The sequence below is a fragment of the Rhipicephalus sanguineus genome, chromosome 2, assembly GCF_013339695.2.
Source record: "Rhipicephalus sanguineus isolate Rsan-2018 chromosome 2, BIME_Rsan_1.4, whole genome shotgun sequence".
NCBI classification, from domain to species: Eukaryota; Metazoa; Arthropoda; class Arachnida; order Ixodida; family Ixodidae; genus Rhipicephalus; species Rhipicephalus sanguineus.
This window is the reverse complement of record NC_051177.1, coordinates 131763209-131789745: the sequence shown is the minus strand read 5'-3', so window position 1 is coordinate 131789745 and position 26537 is coordinate 131763209. Positions and strand designations below refer to the sequence as shown.

Below are 26537 nucleotides of genomic sequence, written 5' to 3'. Positions count from 1 at the left end.
AAAGACTGTGAAGCAGAGAGTGGCAGCGGACGGTGAACGATCGGCTGATAACACGAGGAGCGAGTTGCGACTTCACGTCCCCTCGTGCTTAATGTTCTTTTCACGCTCGTAAGTCACTTTGATTGTATTAATGTATCCTTTTAATAGTATCTTTAATGTGTCCTTGAGCGAGATCAAAAATAAAGCATAGTTCCTCTTGTGCATTGCATGTATCAATTATGTGGATATTATGGAGCGCCGCATGCCGCCAACACGCTCGAGCTCGACCAGAGAAGCGAAATGGTTAGAGCGTTGGAACGTGCAGTCACGGCTACAATCCCCGCCTCTCGGCTAACTTCTTCGACGTTGCCCCCCCCCGGAAAGGATACGTGTGCATTCTTTTCGATATTCGTGTTTCGATCGTGCTGATCGAGCCTGCAACATGCGAGTGAAGTGAATTGCACACGGCTAGAGTTTCGCATGGCTGTGGCACAAGCGCTATGAATGGGAAGTTAAATGCTTCTGTTCCGTTGAAGACGTAACTCCGCGTTCCCGACTGCACAAGTAATGACGACGGCGTATTATGTTTTGCAAACCATCACCACGTTAAACGTGCGGTCCTGTGCAGCAGCGATGGCGCTCCTTGCTGGCGGCCTACTATTGCGGCAAATCCGTAAGGCAGGCTCGGTACAACGTATCTATAAACGTTGGCTCGGTACGTACTACCTCGGAGTGCCGTTCTGCTCATACGTCAATTTTAGTTCATGCAGTTTTATGTAGCACGCACAGGATTTCGCAAAGCATCGTTATGCACGGTAACGGAGCTGAAATATAACATTTCACACCACAGCAAATAATTGGGTGGCGAGTACTTAGCACTTTCCATGGTTTGGGAAAGTAGTTTAGTCTCATATCCAATTCAGCACAGCTCATGACTTCATCCGGTGAAAGTGGCGCGGGCCGTACGTCTGCACGTACTATCTGTTCCTATGCTAACAAACGGGTTGACCCTCCTCCTGGCGCCATCATGAAAAGCACGGCGCGCCACCTATAGTTCATGGGCATTGCGAATAGCGCATAGCCTGGCTGCGTACTACCGAGGAGGAAGCCGCGCATCTCGAAGCTAGACGTGTTGGTCGACGGGGCGCATGAGCGGCGATGGTTCCATGCTTCGCTGTGCCAAGCTTTGGGCGACGGTTTTTTTAACTCGGGCGTGAAACGTTTTGATAATTGTATGAGCGCGCCATATCTTTAAAATGGTTTGACTGAGAAATAAGCTGCAGGCTAGAAAAATGTATCAATATTTGCATCGTTCATAACAAAACTCAAGATGTGCAATGTTTGTGAAGTTATATTGTTTGTTTGCGTAGAGGGGCAGGTAATGCGGTAACCCTCGCTTAAGGTTTTGAGGACTTGTTCATACAGACGTATGACACGAATAAGCACAAGCCATGTACGGCATGATATCGACATGAAGCACCATAAGCTGAGGAAATCCCACATTCCTAGGTACGCTAGTGGTTCCAGTTGGAGGCATTGTTCCTGCAGTTGTTTCACCAGGTCCTGCGGTAGGAGTGGGCCAGCCTGGTAAGTCTTACTTGGCGAAATACACTTCAAGAGCCTAACTTGCATTTTCAATACAAAGTGGCGATATCCGCAATATTTAGGTAGTTTCCTTCGGTGCAATAAAATGAAAGAAGGCCATTTAATTACCGCGATAACATATTGTTCTTTTTTTCTCAAAATTTTGCAATGCGAAAATTGTATAGTGCATCTCTCTATGTAGCCGCTGTAGTTCTTCGCTTGCATTTCACTTGAGTGAATGAACCTAATCGTTTCACAGAACCGCTAAGTTCCCTTATGTGTAGCGAGGCAAGCAGAAAACACCCTCAACTGGAACCGAAAACACCCTCAACAATGCTGTATTTCAAGAGAACGGTCGTTGTTTGCTGCAAGAGCCATCAAGGAAACACTACCGCCGAAGAATAACGCTCAGAGTCAGTGTCATTGTGAGGGTACTATTACGCCCAAATGCAGTAAGAACACCTCAAGTTTTACTACGTGGGTGCGAGCAGATGTTCAAAATATAGCCGAACAGCATAGTGACGGTGCACACCGCTGCACAGAATGTCCGCGCGTATAGAAATGCCGACAGATGAGCTGAAGCTACACTGTAATGGGCTGTGTAGAGGCAGAGCTGGTGCATCTTCTTCACCGACGCGCGATATCTGCTTACGCCAGTCACCGCCTTCACGCTAGCGTTCTGAGGTGCCAGATAGCTTGTAAGGTGGCCCTTATATTACCCAACAGGAAGAGCTTCGCACGCTCGGCCAGTCAGCGGTTTACTAACAATTAAATTTACCACGAAACGTGTCAAGACTACACCTTAGGGCGTTTGCCGAAACTTATTTCTGTTATGGTGCACAATTTCAGAAATTCAATTTTACCAGCATACAATTTTTATAGCATACCTATTTCGATGAGTACACTCTTTGTACTGTTTGTGCTGAGAGGAGTAAGACAGGGGGATCATCAAAAAACGATGACACGCGCTAACTGGTAAATGAAAGTTTTATGTTGAATGTATTCCATATATACAGAAGAGCTGATTTAAAATTATACCACTTGATCACACGCGGAAGGATATCAGCGCTAAAGCCAAAGTAATGCATTAGACGTAACAGTTGTAACAAGCACGACTTAACACATTGATGCAGCAATGTCCGATGCGCTGGCAGTTGCTGAAGTCTCAGCGTACAACAAGGTACTAAAATGTGTACTAGTAAAAATACATCGATTTACATGGTAATTTTCTAAAGCCAACATGTCATATTACGTTGCATTTTCAAATTTTGCTTTCGGTTAACCACCGTAGTTTGCATTTATCTTACACGCTTTGCGGATAGGAAAAGAGCGCTGAACACAATACTGCCTAAAGAAACACTCACATCTAATTACAGATGTCAGTAGTTTTTATCCACTATTTAGTAGCGATTCGCGACTCAACTATCTGTAACTATCTGTTTTCCTAGTTAATATCACCAGCATCGAGCTCAATTCAAAACGGGTGGCCAGCCGCCAAATTTATAGCGCCAGCAGAATGGCGTTGCGGTCACCTTCAAACCGTGCCCCAGTTGATCACATGGCCATAAAAAGAAGTGGCTTGTGGTTCAGTTGAGATTTCGTGTGAAGTCATGTCGTTGTCACCAGCATCGCTATCGTTGCTGTCAACAGCGTCAAGTGATGACAATAACAATGAAGTTTATTTTCAAATAAATGCAACGTAATGATACGAAGTGTAACCGGTCAACACCAGGCGTGAATGCGAGCCATAACTTGAAGTTTCTACTATGCTCTACTTGCGCATGTCCTGTGTATTTCTCCAATATGCCCATGCTTTAGTGGCACCTGCACCAACCGGAAAAAAATGAATGCTTACCGACTAGTAGCTCGGTTTTCAAGTCTAATGACCTGATGGAATGCCTATGGTAACTTCGAGCACTAATTATCGGGTCGCAACACGCTATGAGCTACCCCATTTCTGCTTGAGATATTGTATAGCGCATATTTCATTTAGTCCGATCACAGAGAGGTTATCATAGGCAAATTACTCAAATAGAAAAGGCACCCCTCATATGTCATTGTAACTGATGAAAAGATTAGAGTGGCTAGACTTCTTTACTTTATGAGTATTTCCTGTCGCTACAGCTTAGAAAAAACAAATCCTTGGTTCTTCCACAGCGTTACTTATTGTTCATGATAAACGGATACAGGGGACCTTCTTTAGATGCCTGAATAACCCCTACAGAACATATTTTCAGAGAGCACCACAGCCCTGGATTTCAACATGCAATTCTTTTAACCCTTTCAGCCCTCGAATTTTTATTTCCCTCGGATAATGTTTTTGAACGTGTTTTTTTTTCTAATTGTTAGGACCTCACAAAACCCCAAATAAAAAATTGAGCCAGTGGTTTAATTATTTATGGATTTACAGACATGGCTTGAAATTAGGTCATCAAGGCTCAGTGATCGTGAAATGAGAAAAATAGCTTTTTTATTCATGCTATTCACCAAAGTACACAAAATCCGAACCAGCGCCATAATTGGCAGTGTGGAAGTCGTCGAAACAACTTCGGGATTTCGACCTGAAAACAGCGCTTACCCGCCTCAGCTTACCCACCCCGGCGTCACCCATGACTTCAGTCGAGCTTCTTCTTTGTGGCTCCAATCCAGCCAGAATGCCACAATGGCGGTGTCGATTGCAGTGGGGATGATTGAAGAAATACTCCCCCAAGAATTAGCACTTTTCGTTTGTTCCCGAGGTGCTAAGGGAACTTTGTGTGATGTCGTCAATTGACGACGCCAGGACTGAAAGGTTGTAGTGAGTATAAGAAAAACACTGGGCCGGGAGCGTCCGAGCAGGGACAGCAACAGCTGTACAGGCGCAGGCAGCGTTTCAGCAGACACAGGCTGGGCAGCTCCAGCTCGTGCCTCGAGCAGAGCTGGCGATGTGGCTGCAGCGCTGGGCATTCCTCTGCGCTACAATCGTCCCCCGTAGGAAAAGGAGCCATCCTGGCGACTCACGGTGAACACAGTATAAGCGGATCGTAGTAGGGCTTCAGGCGCTGTACGTGGACGGTTTCACGGACACGAAAGCGTTGGTCTGTAGCCGGTGTAACCGGTTCAACGACGTAATTTACAGGTGACGTCTGCGCAACGACACGGTAGGGTCCCTGATATTTCGAAGCAAGCTTGGAGGAGAGGCCAGTAGGGACAGCTGGAACCCAGAGCCACACAAGGGATCCTGGAAGAAAGTGAGGATCAGGGTACGGGTGGTCATCGGCACGACGAGATTTTTGTTTCCATTGGTCTACGGTTGTAAACGACCGGGCGAGCTGACGGCACTCCTCGGCGCGGCGGGCAACTTGAGAGATGGGCGTAGATTCGGATGAATCGGGTCGGTATGGCAGAATGGTGTCGAGGGTGGTCGAAGGTTTGCGGCCATATAAGAGGAAAAATGGTGAAAAGCCTGTAGTTGCCTGTGGAGCCGTGTTGTAAGCGTACGTCACGAAGGGCAAAATTAGGTCCGAGTCAGAGTGATCAGAGGCGACGTATTTAGAGATCATGTCTCCTAGGGTGCGGTTGAATCTTTCTGTCAAGCCGTTGGTTTGAGGATGGTAGGCGGTAGTAGTGCGATGAACGATATGGCATTCGGCAAGGAGTGCGTTTACAACCTCGGAAAGGGATACACGTCCTCTATCGCTTAGGAGTTCGCGGGGTGAGCCGTGACGGAGAATGAAGTTCCGCAGGAGGAAAGATGCTACGTCGCGGGCTGTGGCAGCAGGCAGAGCGGCTGTTTCTGCGTATCGCGTCAAGTGGTCGACGGCGACGACTACCCAGCGGTTTCCGGAAGCCGTGAAGGGAAGAGGTCCGTACAAGTCAACACCAATGCGGTCGAAGGGCCTGGCCGGGCACGGTATTGGCTGGAGCGTACCAGGACGTGCGGAGTAGGAGCTTTGCGTCGTTGGCACTGTGGGCATGACCGAATGTAGTTGCGCACAGAGGTGTACATGCCTCGCCAATAGAACCTCGAGGAAAGTCGGGTGTATGTTTTGAAGACGCCCGCATGTGCACACTGTGGGTCAGCGTGAAAGACTGAACATATTTTAGCCCTAAGATGTCGAGGTATGACCAGCAACCACTTGTGGCCGTCGGACATGTAGTTCCTGCGATAGAGGAGGCCATCACGGATCTCAAAGTGAGTAGCTTGACGTCGGAAGGCTCTAGGAGCTGAAGGAAAAGTCGACGGGTTGGAAAGGAATCGGAGCAGAGCGCTGATCCAGGCATCCTTGCGTTGCTCCGACGCCATGTCGCAGTCAGCACGGAACGAAAGTACTTCGTCCACGGCAGATAGGCAGGCAGTGCTGTCGGTTGATACAGGCGAGCGTGATAGGGCGTCGGCATCGGTGTGGCGGCGGCCCGACCTGTAGACAACGCGCATGTCGAAATCCTGCAACCGCAAAGCCCAGCGAGCTAATCGGCCGGAGGGGTCCTTCAACGTGGACAAGCAACAAAGCGCATGATGATCTGTGACTACGTCGAAGGGGCGGCCATACAGATAAGGTCGAAATTTACCAAGAGCCCAAATTATGGCCAAACATTCTTTCTCTGTAACAGAATAATTGGTCTCTGCTTTAGTGAGGGCTGCTTGCGTATGCGACGACGTACTCTTGGAATCCAGGTTTGCGCTGCGCGAGCACGGCGCCCAGAAAAACATTTCTATTTTAATTTCGGTGAGATTATTTCCTGGAATTCATTAAACGTACCCATACAGCATCATCTACGGGCTGAGAATCACACCGAATATGCAAGCCCAGCGTTCAACCTTGGTGACCACATGTGAACATCATCACTACACAAATACTAGGAGAATCTGCAAAACACCGTTTATAAGCCGACGATATATATTGCCACGCGCGCTTCTTGCTGATACCCGCAAAATACCGATCACATCCCCAGCCTAAGGTGCAGGAACGGCTTCGGAGCCCATGGTGAACTTTTTAAAGAAGTCAACATGCACTTTCTAAACCCCTAATTTTTTTTTGCTGTTTGCGGCGCCTCACGAATCACCAGATAAAGAAAGAATAACGTCGATAGCGGCACGCAGTCCGGTGTTATTGATCGCCGAAAAATGAAAAAAATCTCAAGAAAAAGAACGACTGCTACAACAGCTCTCAGCGCCTCCGTAGCGCAAGTTGGGACCGGATCCTCCCATGTTTTATGCAGTCCACCGATCACACCATCCTTATAGAAACATGCAATGTTGCTTCAAACAGTAAGGAAAAGATTGACGCGAAAACGATACCTGAAGATGATAAACAGACCTCTTGAATAACGCTTAGGAGTCGGAACGCGTAAGAAATGAGGTTGTTCATGACGATACAAAAGAGAGAAGAGAAGCTTTGGCATAGAAACAAACATCACGGGCGCATTTCCATGCGCTTGGAAGCCGCAGGTTTGAAAGCAGCCACGGCCCTACCATGTTTTGTGGTTGCATAGATTTTTTCTTTTACTTTCAGTCCGCGGTAATGCAAAAAGTAGAGCAAACAAACAAATCTCAAGCATAATCACTTATAACTTTGTCCTAAACTATTTATGGGCGATTGCTTGGTGACGTCATGAGTCACACTCGCCAGATGATGCTTCTGGCGAGCGCTCCACACTGCGCGGTCGGCAGCGATGTTCTAACTTTATAAAGAGAACCTGACACAGTTATTGTGTATTGTCGAATTATCTCACTATCGAAGTTTACTGCCTCACAAAATTATTGCTGCACATTTTTTTTTCCACTTTGTCAAGTATGAGCGAAATAACAGCGATTAATCGCGCGCTATCAGCGCTTTCTTCCTCCTTTCGCCCCGGCAAGCGCACTGAAAGCTACACGTGCAGGGCAGGAGGGGGGGAGATGACGTAGGGGCAAGAGGCGTTTTCAGGTTTTTTTTTTATTTTTATTTATTTATTTATTTACCGTATACTGCGGTCACAAAGGACCGTGCAGGTGGGAAACTATACACTTGTAAATTTACAAGCACGAATGGAACCGTAAGGCACACAAGCTCACAGAAAAGGGAAACAAAGCAAACCTATCGGCATAGCTAGAAGTATTACAAGAAACCAACGCAGCCTGTCAACGCAGCCTGTTTTAACGCGTCTCCTGACTTTTAAGGCCTGACCACCCGTATGCGTTGCAGCGTGTCAGCGCGTGACCTTTTGACGCGGTGCCGGGCCCTCTCCTCATAGGGAGAGGGTGCGGCGACGCGTCAAAAAGCTACGCGCTGACACGCTGCGACGCGCACGTCAGGCTTGAGTGTGATTACGAGCGCGCTGGTGTCGCAACTGCGTAATTCTAGCACTGCCTCCTCTGCTTTATAAATGGAACAGGCATTATTCTAGCGAACTACTGAGCGTGGCGCCGGCGCGCGTCCGCACCCATTAGCGACTGCGGTGACTATGCAGCACGAGAATGCTCGTACAGCCGATGGCTATGTCCGTTTACGTAACGGGGCCCATCGTTGAAGTAATTTACCGAGAGAAGAGGAAGATATAGCTAGCTTTCTTTTTTTATAACGAACTGTAGATTTACTGCCGCCTGAAGTGCTTTCATTCATCTCGATGAAAAACAGCGTTGCTTGAAAACACGGGCGAGCTAAGAGTTCACCTTGGCACAGCTTCAAAGCGCTAAAAAACAAGGACAGAAGAAAAAGAGTGGACACGACGAGCGCTAAATTCAAACTGAAATTTATTACAAGAGAGAGTGGAAAAAGGTAAACCCTATTAGATAGCGCACCTGCGTGCACACTTGCGCAGGCTCCTCACAAAAGCCCAAGAAAAACACCACAAAATCACTTTGGTTTGATGCCAGATTTCTGCAGTAGATTATATTCGCATTCCAACAGACTCGGTGAAGGCTGGCTGACGCACGCGTCGCCTTTATCTTTATTCAGATAGGCTTCGACTATCTCCCTTGTTAATTTATTCTCGTGTCTGAAAATTACATGAAGTGTCAGATAAACCAGGTTCACATCCGCAATCACGGCAATGCATCGCAACGTGTGAATAGGCCGTTCCTTTGAGGGAGCTGTGGTGCTCTCTATGCCTTACATTCAGGCATCAGCCCGACTGTCCAACATATTCAATAATTTACCGAAAATATTAGTGATGTTATTTCCCTTCCATTCTCGTGATGAATGCTGCTGACTTGATTCGTTGTATGTTGTTATTAATCGGAATGCTGACAGGGTTTGGTATGGATGCGCTGTGGTTAACGAACTATTTTTCTCAGCGTTATGGGCAAATCAGGCCTGTAAGTATTATGGCCAAACCTGCCTGCCCTTGGAATCTTGCCCCCGGAAGCTGAGGCTGCCGCTAACGGGCTGCGACTACAATACTGTCTGCTGCAACATCAGTAAGATGCACATACTTTATTCACAAATTTCTCGCTCTAACACATTTATTGTAATCCACAGTGAAACCACTAAAGAAAGGCTTTGAAACATTTTTTTCGTGCTGAAAGGCTGTATTTCTGCTGTCAGGCAACAGCGACTGGCGTTCATTTTGAACGCACATCTAGGCACATGAACGTACACCAGATGATTTATGGTCACTCCGGGGAGTCCGTGAAAAATCTTTAGTTCCCTTTTAAGAAAGGGGAGGAGCCGGAGGTGACTTCCTCCGCCAAGGGAACAAATCAACCTTCCGATTATCAGAGGCAGAGAGTTTTCGTTCCCTGTGGTTAAAATAAATTTGTTCTTTATGCGCAGTAAGGTAATGACTGGAGGAAGCTTTAGTAATTGATAATCGGACTTGTATAGTGGAAATCCCTGTAGCAGTTTACGGAGTAGGCACTGAACCAACAGGAAAAAAAAAAAACACGCGCACAATAGGAGATCTGGCAGTAAGGAAAACAGCACAAGGACGAGAGCTTCGTGTTAGCCTTAGAGAAGGTACTATTTCCTAAATAAGGTATGAATTTTCACAATAAAAATTCTCGTTATTTGCATGACGATCGAGCTATTATCGATAACGTTTGTCCTAATGTGAAGATCGACGAAACAAAAGAGGATACTAAGCAAATGTAGTGAACCGGCATCCTGAATTCAAACCCTGTAAACCAAGAAGTCAAGTACACGGATTCTGCTTAGAAGGTTATATGTGAACTTCTAGATATTGTTCTTCATTCTTTGGATGTGAAAGTTTAGCATTAATATTTCTTGCTGCGCTGCATTACCTGTTGATCATTCATGGGCACACCAATGCCAGGCGGAAGTGTTGCATTCTTATTATTCGGATCATCCCAAGCATAAGACGCGTCGTTAAGTTTGAGTTTTTTTGTGCAAAGGTGGCCCACGTTTTCTTCTATCTCTTTCATCCTTCCCTTCACTCTATCTCAGAATATTTTACGACTGCGCAGTGGAACTATTATGGAAAGATGTCTCACGTAAAGTGCAGCAGTATATCCGCAAATAGAATATGCTCGCACCACCTGGCAGACTGCTATATCATCAAGTGGTGGAACTTGTCTACGTAAGATTACTCAACCACTGTTCGCGAGTGAAAGCAGAAGTGCCCGATATGAAAAAGAAACCACTGCATGCCATCTACAAATTTTCGCTTATTTATTTCATATATCTTTTGGCCATCATAATGCTACGCGAGGCACAATGTAACTAAAACGAAGCACGCGAAAATAAAATATTTCTATATGCCAATGCACACGACACGTTTTCATAAAACTGTTCGCAAGCTATGTAGATATGACACTGAAAAGCAGAAGAGAAACACATTTATCGGGCTACACGTCACGTCATTTGAAAAGTTGATGCGCAGAGTGCAGCTATATTTACTTTTTGCAACTACCACTGCAAAACTAACACCAATGCCGGACAAATTTAGCTGATCATAGAACCCACAAAAATAAATAAGAAAACTCGCAAGGTTTCTTATGGATATGCCTAAGCCGACTCGAAGGCGCTGGCTATCTTTTTTTTTTACTTCTCAGTCGATGTATTGAACCTCCCCCGCCCCCCTTCGAAAGTATTCTGCACGTAACGTGGTGTTGCACTACTCGAGGATTGGGGGCGTCAGAAGCTTTCACACCTTACCCCGTTTTGCACGGCCTTCGTGATCGGCTCACCTTTGAGCAAGCGATGATGTCAGGAGATGAAGTCATCCTGCATGTAATTTTATGAGACGTCATATTGATGGCATGCGGACGTCACATATTCTGACGATCTGTAGCGTCATGACGACGTCATTTGGTGACGCCATCGCGTGATCACGCTTTATACATGACTTGTTCACGCCGACAACGACATCGAATTTTCACGTTTGAGGAAACATCTAAGGCTTTCGCCTTAATGAGAACTCGTCACTGGTCACATTTCAGCAATCAATGCGGGGTAGGGTAATTACACCACAAACACCCCAGATATTTGCGCACGACCCTCTCTGATTCTGTTCTAAAATATTATGTACAGTCATGCTATGCATTATTTGGCCCCCTGAAGTAATTTCTCAAGACAATATTTTTCTGTCCCTTAGAGCGATATGAATGCTGCCGTAGCGGGCGAAACCTGGGTTGCCAGAAAGCACTCAAAATATACTACTACAAAAAGTGCCTTGATTATCGGCTTGTTGCTGGAAATGTAATAGCGCTTTCTTCATATCTCTCGTAGGTGTAAGCTATTTTGGCTCATGATGTGTTTTGTGGTGCAGCGATATCACATTTCATAGCGCATTTTGATCTTTTTTTAATTCATGAAAGGTTAAAAACACAATACAACATTATCACAAAGCTAAATTTTTGACAATAAGCGTGTCAAAGCGTATTGAAATTGATAACCGAGCACTTTCAAAGTACGAGGTGCGCGAAGATTGAAAAAATGTCTTAAATGCCTCATGGTCGGTTACCCGCAGATTGACTATGCCGTTCAAGTAAAAATGCATGTTTGTACTCATTTGGAAGCGCATAGAAAGGGAGATTTATTTGTAGAAGCGTTAGCGGGGTGACGTTTGTTTTAAGCGAACATTTTTTTATGCTGATGGTCCGCCGCGTGCCTTGCCGCGGTCCCGTGCGTCAACATCACTGCGCCAGTCACTTCCTCGCGGCAGCAGGAAGACGCGGCGGCCACACAACCTTCCAGATTATTATAGAACCTCGCGATAAAAGTACGGCCACAAGGACAGGAACACTGCACCTCATTCTTGAACTTACGCGGCCTCCAGCGATAACGCTGAAATCTTCTATGGCACATGTATAAATACCGACGCGCTTTACCGCTTGGCAGACCACTCGACGGTCGACGCTATTCTCGCCGCTATCAGTGTACATCGTGAATAGCTTGTACGTTGAACCTTTCATTTCCGGGGCACAATTTCCCCAAGTTAGAGTTTCGTCTTGAACACGCCGACAGCTGCCTTCGTCACTTTTCCGCAGTGCCGCATCTTTCCGCTATCCCAAAGGAGTGAGGGCGCACTGAAGCGCACTGACGGGACCGCGCCAGGAGATGTATCTTCGTTCACACTATACACTTGATTTTATTATGGCCTGCTCCAGCGGGTAATTACTGGGACAAAACTGAATTACCATACATGTTTGTCTAGGTAGTTACTCAAAGATCTTGCAGTCAAGATCAATGCGCTTTCAGAAGTAATGGGGTTTCTTTAGGTAAGTTATTTGTTACTTTCAGCTTCATTCTAGTAGATTCAATATAGCAGATTTTAATCTGAGTTCATTACGAAGGGTAGAAAGGGATTCCCATTCAAGCTCAGCCAATTCATTACAACGCAGCTTTCTCTCCTTGAATACTACCCCAAGACGAACCTGGAAGCTTCCGTTTGTATTTGCTATACAGCGTCAAAAAAGGTTACTTCGGCCAGGTCCCACACAACGGGGCCATACTCCAAAACTGTTCCAATGCGGGTAACACACGCCATGAGTTTTAAACTCGCAAGCGAGCCTCTCATTTTGACCCTTTAATTTTCGGGGCACAATTTCCCCAAGTTGAAGAGTTTCGTCTTCAACACGCCGACAGCTGCCTTCGCCACTTTGCGCAATGCCGCATCTTTCCGATTTACACTTGATACTTGATACTTTATAATCACTGCATTGAAAAGACAGCTTCTGTTCTATTTGTCTATAAATTTGGCAATAACATTAAATGGAACAGCTACTTGATTTTTGGCTCCTTTTTAAGTGTACCCAATAATAGCCCTGGGTAGAATCCAATGTCTGGGACGTTTAAGCGTGGAATCACCCATAGTGATTTCTGGATATGGAAATGGTCTTGCTGCCATTTCTCTAACAGTGGTACAAGTTAGAGTCTTCAGCGGCCTAACACTACACACGGAGTATATTTATCGCTATATATATAGCAGTTTTATCGAAGACCGACACTTTGTTCGCCGCTATCAGAATATAGAGTGTGTTGTTGTAGTTTGACTTTTCGTTTCCCGTCCACAAGTTCGGCCAAATAAAAAAGTTTCATTTTGGACACGCGGACTGCTACCTTCGTCGACTGCACGATCCCTTGACATCTGGTGGAGGTGCTTCCCGGTCAATGTACCGAACACCCCCCTCCAGCCGTGAGCCAAGCCCACAACGTCAAGTGGACATCGGCGCCACCGCTGACCAGCTAGCCAGCCGCAGACAGCAAGGTCTCCCACCATAAACGGACTCCTACCGGATAAGCCAAAAGCCAAGGCAACGAGCACAACAGGAACGACGACTGCCGCAGTATCCCCTACATCGATCGTGATGCAGCCACCTAGGGAGCCGCCGACATTCCGTGGTTCGCCATGTGAAGACCCCGAGACTTGACTCGAGACCTTCGAAAGGGTCTGAACATTTAATAACTGGAACTGCGAGGACAAGCTGCGCCACGTGTACTTCTACCTAGAAGGCACCTCGAGGACGTGGTTCGAGAACCGAGAATGCGCCCTACAAATATGGGATCTCTTTCGGACGACGTTCCTAAGCACGTTTACGAGCGTGGTCCGCAAGGAACGGGCCGCGGCTATGCTGGAGACCCGTGTGCAGCTGCCCGATGAAAAGAATGTCATCTACACGGAAGAGATTAATCGCCTGTTTCGACACGCTGGCCCAAGTATGCCCGAAGAGAAGAAAGGGAGGTTCCTCATGCGGGGTGTAAAACAAGAATTCTTCGCTGGATTGATAAGCAACCCGCCGAAGACGGTCACTGAATTTGCTTTGGAGGCTTCGACAATCGGGAAAACGCTTGAGATGCGAACGCGGCAATACAACCGCAGCTTCTCGGCTACAAGCTACGCCGACGTTCAAGCACTAGGATCCGCCGACCTGTGTGAGACGAACCGATCAATCGTGCAAAAAGAGCTGCGAAAAATTCTACCTTCATCGCAACCTCAAGTAGATTCCATCGCCGACGCCGTGCGCCAGGAGATCCAGCACTCACTGGCGGCGCCTCAGCTAGCAGAGCCGCAGCTGCAAGCTATGAGCTATGCTGCTGCAGCCCGCTTTTATGCTCCTCCTCCAAGCCAACACGCCACACCGCCGCAGTACCGTTGCTGGGCGCCCCCGCCGCCACAGACGCCCTACCGTCCGCCTGCCGGCCAGAGCTACACCCCGAGGAAGACCGACGTCTGGCGTGCCCCCGACCACCGACCACTCTGCTACCTTTGCCGAGACGCTGGTCACACCTACCGCCGCTGCCAGTACCGACAGATGGGACTGCGTTGTTTCGCCATCAACGCCCCACGTCCAGAACAAGGTGAACGGCCAAATGACATCGCCGACTATGTGGCACGAGGGCAGTGGACCCCCCAAGGACCTTCCCGATCGCCGTCGCCAGGCCGCTACGCCTCTCCCCGACGCCGACGATACACTGGCCCAACCTGGGGCCGGTCACCTAGCCCGTATCCGGAAAACTAAGGGCAGCAACCGATGGAGGTGCGGTTGCTGTACGATGAAATACCGAATATCTTCCGCCGCCGACGACGACGCCACGACGAAACCTTTAGGACACGACGCGAACCAGACAAAGACCTGACGATGAACACTCGCGGACCAAAGTAGACCTGACGACGCAACGTGGAAGAAGCGGAACAAACCGACGTAGCTGTGACCCGACGCCACGACCTAACTGCCACGAAAGACGACGAACTAGACACCTCGACGTTCTTATCGACGGCCACAGCGTCACAGCTCTCATCGACACCGGAGCCGACTATCCTGTCATCGGTGGACTGTTCGCCACGAAGCTGAAGAAAGTAAGACAGCCTGGGAAGGACAGCTGGAGGTCATCTAGTTACGCCGAGGGGAATCTGCACAGCGAGACTCACAATTCGCAACTGCATTTACCCCGCGAACTTAGTGGTCCTGCAGCGTTGCTCGAGAGACGTCATCCTTCGTATGGACTTCTTAGGCCTTCATGGTGCAGTCATCGACCTAAGGTCCAAGTCGATAACACTGTCCACGCAAAAGGCACTACCGCCGCACACTCCGCCAGAAAAGCACGCCTTGAATGCGCTGGAAGACCAGGTCGCCATTACGCCTTGCTCCAACGTCATCATTTCCGTCGGCACTCAGAAATCAGCACACCTGGAAGGCTTCGTTGAAGGCGACCAGCACCACTTGATTAACCGCGAGATTTGCGTCCCAAGAGGATTAGCCGAGCTGCGGGCAGGGAAAGCAGCAGTTAAGCTCACGAATTTCGGCAACGAGTACAAGCACGTGAGCAAAGGCACGACGGTCGCCTACATCGAAGAAATCGTAGAAGCCAGCAATGCTTTCTGTCTCACCGATTCTCCCAAGCCTACTTCAATGAATAAAGCTCCGAAACCAGCTTTCGACGTCAATCCCAGCCTTCTGAAGCAAAAACAAGAACAGCTCAAAGCCCTGCTCTTGCAATACAAGGACTGCTTTTCGTCGTCTTCAATCATTCGGCAGACCCCCGTGGCAAAACATCGCATCATAACAGAGGAAAGTGCGAGATCATTCCGTAAGAGCCCGTGCAGAGTTTCGAAGCGTGCACGCGATGATATAAAGAAACAAGTCGACGAAATGCTGCGCGACGACATCATTGAGCCGTCCAAGAGTCCGTGGCCGTCACCCGTGGTGTTAGTGAAGGAGAAGGACGGAGCCCTACGTTTCTGCGCCGATTATCGTCGCCTGAACAAAATCACGAAGAAGGACGTATAACCTCTTCATAGGAATGATGACGCCTTCGATGTACTCCACAACGCGACGTACTTTTCGCCGATGGAACTCAAGACCGGTTACTGGCAAATCGTGGTCGATGAGAGAGACCGAGAAAAGACTGCCTTCATAACACTAGACGGCCTGTTCGAGTTCAACGTAATGCCATTTGGTCTTTCCTCGGCACCTGCGACTTTCCAACGTGTTATGAATACAGTGCTGGCTGGCTTGAAGCGGCAGACGTGCCTCGTCTACTTGGATGACGTCGTTGTGTTTTTCAAAAAATTCGACGAGCACCTGCGGTGTCATCAAGCTGTATTTCAAGCAATAAAAACCTATCGACTCACCCTAAAGCCAGAAAAGCTTCGCTTCGCGTGCCAGGAGCTCTTGTTCTTGGGCCACGTGAATAGCAAGAGTGTAGTTCAACCCAATCAACAGTAAACAGATCCCATCGCTGACTTCCCGCCACCCACCGACATGAAGGGCGTACGCCGATTTCTCGGATTGTGCGCCTATTACAGGCGTTTCTTCGAGGGATTTTCACGGATCGCCGAGCCGCTAACTCACCTCACAAAACCCGACGTGTAATTCAAGTGGAAAACGTCACAAGTCGAAGCATTTCAAGAAATGAAACGACGCCTGCAGACGCCGTCGATACTTGCGAACTTCGACGAATACGCCGACACCGAAATCCACACCGACGCAAGCAGCGTAGGGCTCGGAGCCGTACTAGTGCAGAGCACTGACGGCCTAGAAAGGGTTACCAGTTATGCTAGCCGGTCGCTATCTAAGGCGTAAGCCAACTATTCCACAACAGAAAAGGAGTGCTTTGCCGTCATCTGGGCTACATCAATGTATCGCCCCTATATTTACAGCAGACCTTTCAAAGTGGTGAGCGACCACCACGATTGTGTTGGCTAGCTAACTTGGATAATTCGGGTCGTCTCGCACCGTGGAGTCCGCGACTTCAAGAATTCGACATTACCTTCGTTTACAAGTCCGGACTAGCGCACTCTGACGCCGACTGCTTGTCTCGCACCCCCGTCGACCCGCCGCCGCAGGACGACCAGGACGATGACTGCTTCTTGGGAACCATAAGTGCCGACGACTATGCTAACCGTCAGCGAGACGACCCGGAACTTAGGGGCCTTGTGGAATACCTCGAGGGCAGGACCGACGTTGTTCCGAAGGTATTCAGGCGTGGACTGGCGTCGTTCTTCTTGCGAAACGGCGTTGTCCAGAAGAAGAACTTCTTGCTCCTTCGTACCCACTGCCTTCTCGTGGTGCCTTCAGCATTGCGACCAGAAGTCCTCCAGGCCCTACATGACGACCCGACGGCTGGACACCTCGGTGTTTCTCGCACGCTGGCCAGAATACAGAAGTACTACTGGCCGCGCCTTGCCGCCGACGTCACTCGCTACGTAAGGACATGCCGAGACTGCCATCGACGCAAGACAACGTCAACAAGACCTGCAGGCTTTCTTCAGCCGATCGAACCACCTCACCAGCCGTTCCAGAAAATAGGCATTCACCTACTGGGGCCGTTTCCAGCGTCGACGTGTGGATCGTCACACGTCGACGTCACAACAAATGGATCGTCGTAGCTGCCGACTACCTCACCAGCTCCGCCGAGACAAGGGCCCTGCCCAGAGGCAGTGCCGCCGAGGTAGCGAAGTTCTTCGTTGAGAACATCGTCCTGCGTCATGGCGCCCCAGAGGTCATCATCACCGACAGAGGTACGGCGTTTACTGCTGACCTAACTCAGGCAACAATGAGATACAGCCAAACAAGGCACCGCCGGGCCACAGCCTACCACCCAGCGACCAATGGCCTCACGGAGCGTCTAAACAAGACCATCGCCGACATGCTGGCCATGTACGTCGTCGTCGAGCACAAGACGTGGGATTGCATCCTGCCGTACCTGACCTTCGCATGCGACACGGCCGTACAAGAAACCACGCAGATGACGCTATACAAGTTGGTCTACGGAAGGTACCCGGCAATGACGCTCGACGCCATGTTAACGAACATCCCCAACGAAGAACACCTCGACGTCACTGTTTACCTTCAGCGCGCCGAAGAAGCCCGACAGCTCGCCCGCCAACGCATCAAGAATCAGCCGATGACAGACAGCCGCCCTTACAATATTTGGCGACGCTTCGTGGAATACCAGCCCGGCGACCGTGTTTGGGTTTGGACGCCGATACCCAGAAGTGGGCTCGGTGAAAAACTACTTCGGCGATACTTCGGGCCATACAAGGCGCTTCGACGTCTCGGCGTTCTTGACTACGAGGTCATCCCGGAGGGCATTACGAACTCCCAGCGACGCCGCGCACGACCTGAAATCGTGCATGTCATGCGCCTTAAAGGGACACTAAAGGCAGATAACAATTTGCGTCAGAGTAAGAGGTCCATGTGTGAGAAGGTCTAAAACGTCAGTAGTATCAACAGCAGTGATCTAGTAATCGAGAAATTAAGGTAAATGAAGGACACGATGTGCGCCACGAGTGGGCCCATTTTGGAAATGATCCCGATGACGCCAAAGTGTCCCGAGTACAATTAACCACTACTAATCAATCTACTTGCAATAAACAAAGAACCTTCCGTGCATCACAAGACGTAATGAAATGCTGCTTTTTCGTTGCTGTTTGATTCATGGAAAAACGAACCTCTTGGCGCTAGCATGGGGAACGGCGCGAGTGGTTCAAAACTTCAGTTTTCGCCGAGCTGCGCGCCTCAGTGGTAGTTTCGGTATCGCGTACTGCTGCGTGTGCTTGGCTCTCGCTATTTTCGCCCTATCGATACTCTGCTTCTGCTGCTGCTGGCCATGCTAAGCTCCGTTACAGTGACCTATACAGTTTTGGAGTGGCCCGTGGCTGCGTCTTGGCAAGGTTGACGGCCGCTGTTGTGCAAGAAACCGTAACTTCGGCGGCCGGGCAGTAAAGGCGGGCAACGTTGGGTACGGCAACTGCTACCTCAGAGGGTCCGTTCAGGCGGGTGATTTGAACTGCGCTAACGCCGTGGCGACCACTAAAACGTGATTTCCTTTCAAAATAAGCATTTCCTTGGCACGAAACAAGTACTACGAGGTTTCTGCAACGCTATTGCAACAGTCAACTTCGACTTAATATTTGCCTTTAGTGTCGTATTAAGCCGTTTTTCCGCGTTAACGAACCCGGGGACTCCAGTTTTTCCTTTTTTATTGCAATTTATTTGTGTATACACTTTTTTTTTCTTCCATGTTTTGTCACAATCATCGGGACGATGCTTCTTTAGAGGGGGGCATTGCCATGCCCGCTACTTCCTTTATTTTGATGTATTCGGGTTTGACAAGCAAGGACGGTTACCAACGCTAAACGCTGAGCACACTGCACTTTTCGAGAAGCTTGGCGATTGTAGTAGATCAATTTGTTAAGGGTGCGCGCAGGAAGCCGATAGTCTAGCTTATTCCAGAGCTTGCGCGACCACCAGTGATAACACTGCGCGTATAAAAGACGGCGCGTCCCAGCCATGAGCAGTTTTATCGATGACCGACGCTCTGCTCGCCGCTATCAGTGGTGCGATCTTGTACGCATTCCAAATAAACACGGAGGCGTGGCGTTACATCCAGCCGCACGCGAATGGCCCATTTGAACCGCGACAGACGTCACGGCTCTGCATTGACCAATCGCATGCGGTCACGTGCAGCTGGTTGTCATGCCACGCCTCCGTGTTTATTTTGTAACGCGTACAAGATCGCACCACTGAATTCAGTGTGTATTGCTGTAGTTTGACTTTTCGTTTCCTGGACACAAGTTCGGCCAAATAAAGAAGTTTCATCTTGGACACCCCGACTGCTACCTTCGTCGACGTCACGACCCCGTGACAACATGCATTGAATTATATTCACGTAATGAGTGATACATTATATGCGTCAAGATCAGCAATTCCCTGCTTCAGCTTTGGCTAAGGGCACTCCAATTTCACACGCCTGGATAACGCGACCATTGCAATTTTTTTTATCGATCATTACGTCAACGCGCTTGTGAACAGAATACGTTACCGCTGTAGAAAACATTTGCACAGTCTTGTAGGAGTTTTTTGAGTTTTTTGCGTAATTTTTAAGTCAAAATGTATGTCCCGCAAACGTAAATTGTGTGTGCTTGATCCCGGAAACTTTTAGTGAAGAGGCGTTGGGTGTTGTTACTCAACAGGAATCTGAAATTAGGCTCGCACACATATGTTGTACGCGAGGGGATGCAACGGAAGTCGCCCTTACAGTCGAGCGAACGGCAGTTAAATCAGAACAAAATTATGAAAAGTGTTTTGTCGCCAAAAAGTGATGAGAACTGCAGGTAAACTTGCGTGATTTCTCGTGTACATTTCAAAACATCTGAATAATGTAGGCCAGGGCAGTCGTTACCTTACTATTTGCGGCATGTCTGAAGCTTTATTAGTAGTGTTGTAAACACCTCATAATACTTTAAAATTCGTCTGCTGAAGTTCTACCTTCTATTTTGCAGAGAAAACCAAACACTGCTCCAAGGTTGGCGGAGAATGCCGCTGGAGATGCAAAGGACATGGAGTTCCTTATCATTACGCCAGCTGCGCAAAGGGAATTTTCAAGTGCTGCATATACGTGCAAAAGAAGAAGGTCTAAAGTCATTGGCACGCGACATGCATTTCTTCGTGGGGTTTGGCGTGGAGAGTTTTCAACTACTATTCGTATGGAGCAATAAAAAATTCACCAACGATTGCGGTGCTGCCTAATGCGAATTCTGAGCGCAGCTGTTTAGGTATCTTGATTTTGCGATAAGTTGGGGCGCGACAGCCTCGCTAACCGGGAGACCACTGAAGGCAGCGAGGCCGCGCGTTCCACAATAGCCGCCGTAGACATGCAGCGCTTTTTTTTTCATATATGATATCGGTGTACGCACTCCCCGCATACTTTAGAGATGACGTCATCGGCGACCGCATGACGGCGCGCACTACTGTGGCGCTGGGGGTGGCCACTGCGGAACCTGTTGTGTCGCCACTGTCGTTCGCTCCTCCTCGCGCTGTCCTCGCTATCCCCGTCTTTCATCCACAGCTGCGCTTCGCGTTCGCTTTCTTTTATATTTGTTTGCTACGCCGATTGCGACGACGCCGATGGCACTAAACGCAGGAACGGCCGCACCTAAGAGCTGCGCTTTAAAACTTGTTAATTATGGGCGAACTTGTTCCCAAAAACTAGACGCAAAATCTAAGAGTCCGCATGAGCGTTCCACAGAAAAAGTGCCCCTTCTACTAACGTTCTGAATTACGGCATTCGCAATGCGTTTGTTTCCATCTCCCGCCGCATCACAGTGTTGTAGCTGCGAACCTCCTGTCGCACTTCAGCCGTCACTAGCTTTAGCGTTCGCGACTGCGGTCCACGCAAAAGTAGAAGCGCAGCGGAGGCAAAAAAAAAACTCGCAAGACCCCAAGCAGCAAAAGAAACGCTCTTACACGGCTAGGGTGCCTTGATGTGTGTTTGTATCGAGGTACACTAACTACGGCAGGGTCGCTGCACCCTTCGCATTGAGTAGCACTGACACTTGGGCGAGTTGGTACAGACGCATGGCTTCAGTTGTGAGTCGGCGCTTGTGTTCGTGTGATCTTTTGTCTTTCTTTTCGTCTTCCCTGTTGCGCCGTTCTGAAGCCATGCTTCGCATTGAGCATTGAGTCTAACCACGGAGAAACGCTAACATTGCGTGGAACTCGATTGCGAAAGCTGTAAAACGGAACGCTAGCGCGCCTTTCTAATCCGGCCGTGGCTACACGTGGCGAAATTAAGATTATGCTGCGCGCGGTCCATGCTGCATCATTTCCGGCGCTGCGTCTGCGTCGTATCGCTGACGAACCACGCTAGTTTTCCACTTTGGGGCTGTAGCGCCGCTCCGTGCGTGGCCAGTCGGTCAGGGGAAAAGAAAAGCGTCCCGTGACTGCTGGTGGCGCGAGCTCGTGGGAACGCTTTGGCTCTTGTAGGCTTATGCCACTGAAGGAAAGAAACGAGACGGTTCAACGAGAATCACGGTATATATCTCACACGTGGCCAGAATCCAGAGGCTAAAATTACAGCCCCAACGCACACGACACCCAGGAAGAAAACAAGCGCACGACACAAGCGCTAACTAACAACTGCTTTATTCTTTCATATGTAATTCTATGTAATTCATATGTAATACCAAGGCAACCTTACCGCACATACGCAGACAACAATAGCTCTCAACGAACACGTATGTAAGGATGTTTATTGGGCGAGCCGAACAAACGGGTAGTTGCTCGCACAAGTACGCAGGTAGAACAATATGTTGGTGTTCTAACGCCGGTCTCGTGCCTTCTTCCAGCGACGACGATAGTTGATACCGCGATTTCAATGTCTTCCTTTGTTTATTATAATTGCCCCCGTCGAGAAACATGAACCCATCATGGCGATCTAACAGGTGGGAACAAGCGGGTTGGCGGAGAATGTTGGCATACGGTCTTGAGGTGGTCTACGAACGATATCACGTCCACGCCGACGACGTTCGCTGGGCGGCGTAAGAGGCTGAGTGGCGTATTTTCCAGGTGAAGTACGCTCGACCATGCGGTAGGGACCTTGATAATTTGAGAGTTGTTCGGGAGAAAAACCAGGATTACAGGGCGGTACATGCAGCCGGACAAGTGCTCCAGGTTAGAACGTTGCGGCAGGAGGATGGTCGTCATTGCGGGCCTCTTTCTGGCGCTGTTGGTCGGCCGTATTAAACTGTTTGGCTAGCTTGCGGCACTCTTCAGCTTAACGGGCGTCGTGCGACACGGGCGTGCACTTGGAGGCGTCTGGTGCATATGGCAGCAAAGTGTTCATAGTGTGTGACGGCTGGCGACCGTACAGAAGGAAGAATGGGGATAAACCGGTTGTGATTTGCGAAACGGTGCTACACGCGTACGTCGCAAGTGGAAGAACAAGGTCCCAGTTCTTTTGATCAGATGCAACATGCGACGCAAGCATGTCGCCCAGAGTCCCGTCAGATCACTCAGTCAAACCGGTTGTCTGAGGGTGGTAGACTGTACTCATCCGGTGTACAATGTGACACTAGTGGAGAGATGCTTAGATTACATCTGAGAGGAATACACGCCCACGGTCACTCAGGAGTTTGCGAGGAGGACCGTGAAGAAGCACAGAACGATTGAGGATGATAGATGAAACGTCCTGTGCTGTCGCTGTGGGAAGAGCAGCGGTTTCGGTGTACCATGTAAGGTTGTCCACAGCAAAGATAGCCCGTCGGTTGCCCGCCATTGTCAATGGCAATGGTCCATAAAGGTTAATTCCAACGCGGTCGAATGGACGGTCTGGGCACGGAAGTGCCTTTAATGAACTTGCTGCAGGATGTGGTGTTTCAGCCGCTGACACTTGTGGCAGCCGTGATTGAACTGGCGGACGAAGCTGAACATTCCGCGCCAGTAATACCTTTTCCGTAGATGCTCGCAGGACTTGAAGACACCGGCGTGAGCACATTGCGGGTCGGAATGAAAGCACGAGCAGATTGGAGAGTGCAGCGTTCGGGAATAACTAGGAGCCAATTCCTACCATCGTGTGAGTAGCTGCACCGGTGCAAGACGCCATCCCGAATGTTGAAGCGTGGAGCCTGGCTTCGCACTGTTCGACTGCTCCGAAGAGTGGGTGTTTCAGATAAAATGTCAAGAAGCGAAGCTATCTATGGATCTTTGCGTTGTGCAGAAGAGACGGTGTCGACGTCACGGGCTGACAACGTGAGGTCTATAGTGGAAATGAATGCAGTCTCTGTGGATAATGGCGACAGCGACAGTGCATGATCATCGGCATGCTTGCGGCCGCATCATCATGATCATCATCAGCCAGTCTACGCTCACTGCCGGAAATACGCATATCCCATGTTCCGCCAATCAACCCGGTCTTGTGCTTTCTGCTGCCACGTTATACCTACAAACTTCTTAATCTCACCTACCCACGTAATTTTCTGTCTCCCCCTCACGCGTTTGCCATCTCTTGGAATCCAGTCAGGTACCCTTTGTGACCACCCGTTATCCTGCCGACGTGCTACGTGCCCGGCCCATATCCATTTCTTCTTCTTGATTTTAACTATGATATCCTTAACCCCGGTTTGTTCCCTGACCCCCTCTGTTGTCTTCCGGTCTCTTAAGGTTACACCTATCATTTTCCTTTCCATCGCTCGCTGCGTTGTCCTCAATTTAAGTTGAACGCTCGCTACCCTTGCGGCTTGCTTATATACCCTTGCGGCCGCAAATAAAGCGGATGCCATATTCTTGAAGCCAAAGAGCCCAACGGGCAAGATGACCTGATTGATCCTTCAGCGAAGACAACCAACATTATGCGTGGTGGTCGGTTACTACATCAAACGGACGGCCATAACGGTATGGGCGGAACTTGACAAGCGCCCAAACTATCGCCAAGCATTCTTTCTCGGTGACACTATAGTTTGACTCAGCCTTGGTGAGAGCTCTGCTGGGGTATGCGACGACATGCTCGGCGAACCCAGGCATTCGTTGTGCGAGAACCGCACCGAGGCCCACAGCGCTGGCGTCAATGTGAACCTTAGTTGCCGCTGTAGGATCGTAGTGGCGCAATATTGGTGGTGATGTGAGGAGACGACGAAGGGTGTAGAATGCTTGGTCACACTCGGAAGACCATGACGAAATTTCCGTGGCGCTGCTGAACAGTTGGTTCAGAGGCGCAATAATTGAGCCCAAGCACGGTGATGCTGATGCACTGTCAGCAATCGTCCAGCGTACCGCGTTCCTGCGTCCCTGTCCTTTGTTGCACTGGTTTTCCCCAGCTGGTTATTAAGTCCTTGCGACTTTAGGTAAATGAAGCTAGGTTAGTTTTGGGGGGATCTTCTTTGGCAATTTTCGCGATTAAAGCAAGCACAGTCTCTCTTCAACCTGTTTTTGTGTGTCCCTCACTCCTTTGTATCAAAACGACGTCGCCGTTGCCGTTCAGGCGCCAATTCTCATGAAGTTCCCTACCGGCAGCTTCTTCTTCCGAACAGCGCACGAGTTTAGCCATCGCCGAACCTTCTAGTTATAGAGAGCTTCCTGAGTATAGTGGACTGGAGGTGAGTGGCGGAGCTTGCCCAATTTCCGTGGACCTTGCCCAATTTAGTGGCACATGCCCCCTAGGTACTGCGAGCGACCGTAGATGTAGATGTCGGTCGTGATTAACGCCAAATTTTAGCAGCGCCGCTGTTTAAGGCGTCTTTGAAACCACAATACATGACTCACAGCCTTCTTGCTCACCAGCGCACAATAGCAACTTTAGGTGCAGCTGTTAAGCTTTTTCGTTAATCTGGAAAAAGGAATACTGTCATTGTTTGATGTATTCTGCGCACGAATATGGAACCAAGTGTGGTGCACATGATGCTAACGAGAAGAATAATTTACCAGGCTTACATGCGGTCAAGATGCCGCGAGGCTATTGTGTCGTCATTTGACAAAACTTGCAGATTGGTTTTGTATGAAAGTTCAGAAACAACATATTGTTGAATATCAGAAGCTATTATATGCTCGAAAAGGGAACAGGTGATGAACATAAACACTCGTATAGTCTTAGTCTCTGAGATGGAAAGAATCTAAGTACCGGCCATGCCTACACCTCTGGTGCATTAGTGGTAACTTAGGTGCAAAAACAGTTCAAGGCCCGTGCAGTATTGGTAGCTAAGTGAAAAAAAGAAACGCCAGGCCTGCGCTGAAACCGCAGCACAGTCACTGCGAAAGCTGGAAGAGCGCCGTTTCTAGAGCCCGTTGTAAGCTCTCTTGGGGCTACAATACAAGTACACTAGAAAGGTACCCACTACGCCATAAATCACAGTTTTTGTGAAGTTGGGAAGCACCTACTAAACCATTATTCGTCATTCTGCGGAGAAGCGAGGCACCGGCTACACGTCTGTAAGGCATTATGTACACTTTGTTGACGCGACGACTGATGACGATGAAGAATTATGGCTCAGCCCTTTTAAACGGGTTGGAAGCTTTAAACGGCCCACCATTGGGTGACGCCCGGTCGCTATTTCCCTCTCCCGTCATGCTGTATAACATACGTTGACGTGGGAGAGAGACGGCGGGGGGGCGAAGAACTTTACTGAGACCCCGAGGAAATGGATCATGCGCTTATGGGCTTCCTTGGCAACCAATACAAGTGCGCTTGCGTGGAACCCACTACGCTATAAGTCATTGTAATTTTTTAGAAGTAGGGCAGCAGGCCCTGTGCCATTTTTCGTCATTCTACGGAGAGCATTGGTACCTGCTAAACGCATGTAAGGTATTATGCGCACTTTGCTGATGCTGTGCCTGATGACGATGAAGAATTTTGACAGAGCACTTTGTAATGGGTTGGAAGCATTCAACAACCTACTCGTTGCGCAATACGCATTGTGTGACGCCTGGTTACAGAATTCGCGTTGTGCGACGCTTGGTGCTTATTTTACTCTTCTACCATGCCATATTGCATATGCTAATGTGGTTTCTTCCCGACATGAAGCCTGTATAGGACCTTTTCGCAAAGCAGTTGCAAGCGCCGACATGGCTCTGAGGTTGAATACTGGGCTCCCACGCAGAGGGCCCAGGTTCGAACCTCGTTCCATCCTGGAATTTTTTTCTTATTTCGTTTTTTTCTTATATCGAGCGATATTGGTTACGGGCGGCGGCGGCGGACAACTACGGCGCCAAAAACGGCCGGTGAAATGATCTCATAACAGCTTTCGCTGTAAAAAAACACGGTGCGTAGCAAGCTGCAAAGGCGCTCAGATTCGGGGGCGAACAGTTGTAACGGAGTACTTACCTGACATCGTAC

The 26537-nt window shown here is 49.0% G+C and overlaps 1 protein-coding gene across 2 annotated transcripts in view; it reads left to right on the top strand.

Annotated features, from left to right (window-relative positions):
• Positions 1-20440, top strand: part of LOC119383667 (elastin-like) — a 120516-nt gene extending 100076 nt beyond the window's left edge. The window contains exons 6-8 of one of the 2 annotated variants that reach the window (XM_049412613.1): positions 1489-1566; positions 8822-8944; positions 20215-20440. In XM_049412613.1, the coding sequence (XP_049268570.1) occupies positions 1489-1566; positions 8822-8944; positions 20215-20351 (338 nt within the window). In that variant the 3' untranslated portion in view covers positions 20352-20440. The remainder of the gene's footprint in view (positions 1-1488; positions 1567-8821; positions 8945-20214) is intronic. The other variant, XM_049412614.1, reaches the window with a different exon arrangement.
• Positions 20441-26537: the final 6097 nt, after the last annotated feature.